The 7,467-nt window shown below is 39.1% G+C and overlaps 1 protein-coding gene across 1 annotated transcript; it reads right to left on the bottom strand.

Annotated features, from left to right (window-relative positions):
* Positions 1 to 1,728: 1,728 nt before the first annotated feature.
* On the bottom strand, positions 1,729 to 2,670 carry LOC102855416 (olfactory receptor 13H1-like). The gene has a single exon (XM_006881876.1). The coding sequence runs from the start codon at positions 2,668 to 2,670 to the stop codon at positions 1,729 to 1,731; it is 942 nt and encodes a 313-aa protein (XP_006881938.1).
* Between the last annotated feature and the right edge of the window lie 4,797 nt (positions 2,671 to 7,467).

Raw genomic sequence — 7,467 nt, 5'->3', positions numbered from 1 at the left:
ATTTCGTCATGTGTTTGCCATCTGAATGTCTTCTTTGGTGACGTGTCTGTTCATATCTTGTGCTCATTTTTCAACTGGATTATTTACCTTTATCTTGTTGTGGTGCTTGAGTATTTTATAAATTCTAGATACAAGTCCCTTGTCTGACATGTCATTGCCAAATATTTTTTCCCAATCTATGGCTTCCCTTTTTACCCTGTTGGAGAAGTTTTTGGATGTGCATGGGTATTTGATTCTTAGACGGTCCCATTCATCTATTTTATCCTCTCCTGGTTGTAGATAATTTTAAAAGTTTTCGATGATATATATTGTTCCTCGACAAAGTGACATGGAGAATGGATGAGAGTTGTTACCTATCGTTGTTGCTGTGTACTCTAGAGTCGGAACCGACCCACAGCTGACCCTCTGGCAGGTTTTCAGAGGCAGTTAATCACACGGGAGGAGATTGCCCATCCATCTCCCTGTCCTTAATACCAAGAAAATCTGGGTTAGAAAAAAAAATATATATATATATATGAGGAAGAAAGTCAATCTGGATCAACAGAGAAATATCAGTTTCCAATATGTTTGCTTCTTAGTTTGGGCAGAAGAACAGTAAACAGGACATAAGTTTCCCACTCTCTCTACCTATGATGGTGGTAAAGCACTTAAGGGAAGAAATCGTTTTTGTAGGGTTTGTTTGTGGTGTTGGTTTGGTGTGTTGGGTTTGGGTTGTTTTTTTTTTGTTTTTTTGTGTTTTTTTTTTTAGAAACCAGATAGCATCTGAAAGAAAAAAGCTGTTTCAGATGTGGCTGAAGCTCTAAAAGAGAATATATTTGGGTTGGAAACCATCTAAATAAGAAGAGGCTGTGAGAGGGTAGGAAGTTTGTTTGAGGAGCAAGATGATATAGTTCCATTTTTCCTGTGCTAAGACAAAGGGATTCTGGAGTCAGTTGGTCCAAGTCAAGATGAGAAAAATAATCTACAAATTACCAAGATACAAAGTGAAAAATAAATGATGGCTGCCAATAATAAAAAGTACATATGGCATGTTTTTCAATTGTGATGATAGAGAAAATGAATCACAATCTTGGCCATGAAGACTGCCAGAGGGTGGGGGTAGCAGTGGAGATATGCAAAAGCTCATAAATGTGAAGAGACGTGGGAGAGGAAATGGCCGGAAGACTGTGAAGGCCGATCATGGAAGAGAAGGCAGAGAATTAGAAGGCAAAGGAATGATCATTTTCATTTGCATTTTTATAAGAAATTCATATGGTAGAAAATGTTTACAGAAACACATGTAGTTGGGGAAAGATTTATTAATATGTAGAGTATGTAAATACTTTAAAACAAGAAATGATAAGTAAAGATTCAGATAATTGATACTTATTATTTCTATAGGAATTTAAGGTCCAGTTGTCTATTAGATTCACCTTGGGGCAGATGCCTATAAATTGTGGCTTGTGACGTAATTTTGTAATTACGGCATCCACTTCCTAAACAGCATGCCTCTGGAAACTCTGAACTTTGAAAAATGACGATAATTATAGAAAGGCTTCAGGTCTATTTCTCATAGGGTCGCTATGAGTCGTGCTCCACTCAACGACAATCAACAACAACAATATGAACTATTTTCACCACATTCCCTAGAATTATTGTTGTTTGTTTTAAATGACATGCATCAAAGTGTTGGGTGAATTCTTGTTAAAGTTTTCCCCCTTGCACATTAGGGATGTTTAAAGGGAGCCATTATGACTTTTCCCTTCCTTTGGCAAATTTCTTAAGTGCACCTTTTACATCTTTATTTCTTAGAGTGTAAATGAGGGGATTTAACATAGGAGTAACAGCTCCATAAAATATTGAGAAGACTTTGTCCTCTTCCTGAGACTTCTTTGACTGAGGTTTCAAGTACATGTAGATGGCTGTCCCATAAAATATGGTGACCACAGTCAGATGGGACCCACATGTGGAAAAAGCTTTGAACCTGGCCTCTGCAGAGCGGATTCTCAGCACAGCAACCACAATCCGAGTGTAGGAGATGACAATGAAGGTGAAGGGCAAAGGCAATGTGAAGATGCTGATGACCAGCCCCAGAATTAAATTGAATGGGGTATCCGAGCAGACAAGCTTTAATAGGGCCTGGATCTCACATGTAAAATGGTTGATAACATTATGCCCACAATAACGAGCAGGAATTGCAACAATTGGTGTGACTGCCACTAAGAAGGCACTGGCCCAGGTTCCCAAGGCTAACTGCATGCAGACTCGATTGTTCATAATGATGGTGTAGCGTAGAGGATTGGAGATTGCAACAAACCTGTCATAAGCCATGACAGCAAGGAGAAGACACTCAGTCATCCCCAGAAAGAGGGATATTGTCATCTGGGCATAGCAGCTGGTATAGGAGATGGTGGGGAAGTCTCTGAAGCATTGACTCAAGACATATGGCTCCCAGCTGGTAGAGTAACAGATATCAAGGAAAGACAAGTTGCTGAGGAAAAAATACATGGGAGTATGAAGTCGAGTGTCCCATCTGACTACAACAATAATAAGGCTGTTTCCAAATATTGTGACGAGGTAGAAGAACAGTAGTCCCAAGAAGAAAGCAGTCTGGATTCGAGGCTGGTGGGAAAATCCGACGAGGATGAATTCAGTCACCTCAGAGGCATTCTTGAGTCTTGATGTGCCCATTTAGTTGTCTCCGGTACTGGGAAGGCAGACAAAACCTAATGTCATCTACATGGGGAAATAAGAAGGAAAGCATTTCAATAACCTTTAGAATTCATGTTCTGGAGCTCTTATTAATCATCGTGTATTGCTTGTCTTACCAAATTAAGCTGTGCACAATTATCCGATGATAGGAGCGTAAGTTTCTCGTTAATTTTCTATTTTGTAGAACGTTACATAACCAGGAAGGCTGATTAAATTGTTTTGATTTTAAGAGTCCAAATAAAGCTACTTACATCTGGTCAAGAAAGACATCTGAGTTCTGGCCAACTAAGAGAAATATTAACATGGATTAAACAGAATTATGCTAGACAAATTGATCTGAGTGATTTAACCCTTGATTAATCAGGAGGCAAATATGTGATCTGTCTTTACCAAAATAGAGATTTCACATTCTATCCAGTTTTTTCACCAACCTGAAGGCCTGTGGTTCGAATTCACCAGCTGCTCCACAGACGACAGATGGGCAGTCTCTTCCCATATGATGTACTGCCTCTGAAAACTTGCTGGAGGGTCAGCTATAGATCTGTTCTAACTCAGTGGTAAACAATTAAATCTTTATATCCCTTTGGTCTCTACCTTTTTTTGTTTGGTTTTTAGATTTTTATTCTATATTGCTTTGCTTACAAAGTAAGTATACATTATGTTTCACACTATTCTATTTCTTTTCTTTTTTTAATTATTAATTTCCATGAAAATTTACAGAGACTTTGGATTTCCATTCATTTATTGTTGCACTTTTCTCCCTGCCCACAGCTCCCCGCCCAGTACACTCTTCTCTTTGAAAAGTAAAAGAAAAATTCCTTCATTGTTTTACAATCCCTCCCCCCAGGTCCACTCCACTATGCAGCCTTTGCTCTGGACTCCTGTCATGACAAAAATACCTAATCACATATCCCTTTTAAACCGTTTTCTTCTTCCTCTGTTTCAATGTAGTATACATTATTGAACCCATCTTTCTCAGTCTCCCCCCAAACCCGAGGTCAGTCCTGTTTTACAACAGTGGCACCATGCAGTGTTTGTCCTTTTGTGACTGAGATACTTCGCTCAGCATAATGTCCTCCAGGGTCACCCATTTTGAATAATATTGCATGATTTCCTTGTTTTTCAATGCAGCATTGTATTCCGTTGTGTGAATATACCACAGCTTCTCTATCCATTCATTTGTTGATGGGCACTTGGGTTGTTTCCAACTCCTTGCTGTTGTGAACAAAGCCATGATAAACATGGGCGTGCATATATCAGCTTAGGTGGCAGTTATGGTCTCTTTGGGGTATATTCCCAGTAGTGGAATTGCTGGGTCAAATGGTATCTCTATTTGCAACTTTTTGAGAAAGCGGCACACCACCTTCCACAGTGGTTGCATCATTTTACACTTCCACCAACAGGTTTCACACTATTCTTAATTCCAATTGTTTTTCTTACAGTCATTCCCATTATGTTTTATAAAATTAATCACAATTGGACTATGCACATCATTACCCTGTATCTTTATATCTAGATATGAAAGTGTGTGAGCTCAAAGATTCAGTTATGGCTCTGTCATGCATGGAACATTTCTTTGCATTCAGTTTTATTTTTTTATTTTTACTACTATATCTCATGGTGGGAGGGACTAGTCCTTGAAGAAGGGCATCATGCTTGGCAGGGTGGAGGGATGCACAGGAGAGGAAGACCCTGGATGAGATGGAGTGACACAGTAACTGGGACAATGGAGCTAGATGTGTTGGAGACAGTGAGATTGGCTCCGGATAGGGCAGAGTTCAGAGCTATTGAACATGGGCTTACTATGAATCATAGGAGACTCGATGGCACAGGAATAAAAATAGCTATATGTCGTATCAGGGAGCATAGTGGTCAGGAGTTGGAATGCGAATTCAAAGGCATGTGGCTCAAATTCACCATCTCCCCTCTGTGGGAAAAAGAGAAATAATCCCCTCCCAGATGATTTACAGCTGCTGAAAACCTGCTGGAGGGTCACCTATGAGTCAATTCTGACTTGAGACCACATAACAACATATCTCATTTCTGAACCAGCTCTCGTGGCCTAGTGACAAGAAGCTGTGCTGCGATCCCCAAGGCACGAGGTTTCAATCCACCAGATACTGTGTGGGAGAAGGATGAGGAATCTCTTCCTGTGCAATTTACTGCGTCTGAAAACCCCCTGGAATGTCAGCTAGGGGCTGGTTCTGACTTGATGGCAAACAGCATCAACAACAACATACGTAGCTAAGGCTATTACCCTATTCAATGGAAAAACACGAAATGAATAACTGGTGGATTGACTGAAGTCTCCTCTCTCGCCAACTGTTCTGACATCTAGTCTAACTTAGCAGACACCTCCTTGGGGCAGATCCTACCAGCTTCATATCGTTCCAAATGAGAATTTAAAGAGTATTGACAAAACTGTATGAAAGAAACAGAATGTATGAAGAAATAGTTACTAGGCATTGGGAAAAGGGACACAGTAAATTTGAGAATGTATGTGGAGGGACAGCGCAGGAGAAAAAGACCTCAGATGAGATGGATTGATACAGTAACTGGGGCAATGAGGGTAGGTGTGTCAGAATTAGTGAGACTGGCTCAGGACAGGACAGGCTTCAGAGCTGTTGTACATAGGGTCACTATGGGTTGCAGGCAACTTGACGGCACATAACAACAACAACAAAAACAACAACATGCCTCCATAAATTTCTTCCTTTTTTTAAAAAAAAAAAAAAAAGAAGAAAAGACAGAGCCCTGTTCATCTTGCATGATTCAGGTAGGAAGTGCAACAGATTGAGGTTTCTTTGGCTTCAAAATTTTCTTATTTAGATATAGCATCAGAACTCTCCAGACCATCTGGTTATATTAGTGCTGTATGTAACTAGATAATTCATAATTAGCAAAAAAAAAAAAAAAGCAGAATGCTAAAATACAGAAAGAAAGTAAAGGAGCCACCTGGATCTAACCCAAATTCTGGTTCAGTCACTGCTCATTCTTGAGAAAGTCAGTTTCATCGTAAAGTGACATGAGAATATCATCTAACCTTGTGCAGTATTACTCTAAGAATTAGTTGGGATAATTTCTACAAAGAGCCCAGAACAGTGCCTGGCACATTTATAGTGACCTAAGAACTGTTAGTTTCCTTTCTGCTTTTGCACCCTCTGTAGAAATCTTCAGCTCAGATTTCATCCTTGTGAGCATGTGCCAATATGTCATTTCATCTGACTTTTCCTTGTGAGGTTATCACATTCCCAGAAACAATACAATGTGAAGTTGTTGGTTTGTTTTAGGTTTGAGTAACAATGAAAGAAAGTTTGACTGGGTAAGTCATAAAAATTTGTTCCTGATGGTAGGAGGGAAAGACACATAAAGACATGGAAATTACTCACTGACTTCGGGCTGGAGGACAGCAACAGAGGAGCGAGCGCACCTCATTCATAAGAGAAGCATTTTGCAGTTGGCGACACCCCCACACATGACTAATCTCCAAGAAGAAATTTGATTCCTTCAACTGCAAGGAAAGAAGTTTAAAACAAACAGCTGTAGTGATAAATCTTCCTATCAGTTCTGATTATAAGGCTGGAAAATCTCGAATTAACCGTGTTGGTGAATAAGGAAAATTTCTTTATTCTCATTTAAATATATTTTTCTTTTACTTACGTGAAGGCGACTTGTAATAAGGCCACCATGGAGTGTTAGTATCCAGAAAAAATAAAGGAATGAAAATTCATCTTCTAGTCGACATAAGAATGTAGATTCTAGTTCATGACATGCAGTGTTTCTTTTGCCTGTGTAAATATTAAATTATTTCTTCTTGTAATGTCCAAAGTTCTGTTACTTTGCTTCCAGACACAGAAAAAGAAGTCCTTTTTGAATATGTCCTTTCTGAATACATTGAGATGGTTTTTGGAAAGATTGGTGTTTGCCAAAAATGTATAGGCTACTTATAGACTTCAAATATTTAAGTCGTTTTAAAAGGAACTGCAATTCAAGTCAAGAAGAAATTTTGAAACTTTGGAAAAAAGCTTGTGGTGGTTTAACAATTCATCACCTCAGTCTTGAAAAAAAGTTTCTGCTTCTGGGATTTAGGGGATGTCCCTGCTCCGCAATTAAGCCCCTTAATATAAACAAGGGAAGAAAACACAAAGTTGGAGGAGGAGACATCTGCTCGGTTTAGCTCATTAAAATGTTCACTTTCTTCCTAACTGTTAATGAGAATCATCCCCACAGTAATGCTTCTGGTCAGTCACCATGGTGGTGGTTGGAGTGGGCAGAGAAATTTTGTTAAAGAGAGATTTTGTTCTGTTTAAGGGAGAGTTCACTCTCCCTTTTGCTAGCAAGTTTATTGTCCGAGCAATATTATGAAGAATGTAAAATGAGACATTTTGGAGTATAAGTTGTACACTATAGTGTGATTAGCTAATTTTGCTTAACCTTTGTGCCTGCTGGGTCTTGCGAATGATAGACTATGCTGATGAATCAGATTTTCTCTTATAGGTGAATGTGAGGGCAATAGAGGTTAAAAGATGCTTTATTTTTATTTTTGTCTAGATTCAGTATAACGGAAGTAAAACTGAGGGTACGCTTTGAGGTCTGTAAGCTTCTTGAATTGCGTGACCACGCTTGAATAACTCCTGCTTTTCCGTCCACTCTACCTTTACAAAGAGGAAACCCTTGGGAGATGCTAACAGAGATAGAAGCTCTTGATACCACTTTGACAAAATGCATTGTTCCATTATAGTTATTCACACTAGTTGTTTTTGGTCATTTGATCCA

Source organism: Elephantulus edwardii, unplaced genomic scaffold, assembly GCF_000299155.1.
Source record: "Elephantulus edwardii isolate Elephantulus edwardi_28Jun2011 unplaced genomic scaffold, EleEdw1.0 scaffold00016, whole genome shotgun sequence".
NCBI lineage: Eukaryota > Metazoa > Chordata > Mammalia > Macroscelidea > Macroscelididae > Elephantulus > Elephantulus edwardii.
Note: the sequence above shows the minus strand (reverse complement) of the source record. Positions and strands in the feature narration are given on the sequence as shown.

Coding starts and splice junctions, on each gene's coding strand:
- LOC102855416 (XM_006881876.1), bottom strand. CDS start 2,670: ATGGGCACATCAAGACTCAAGAATGCCTCTGAGGTGACTGAATTCATC.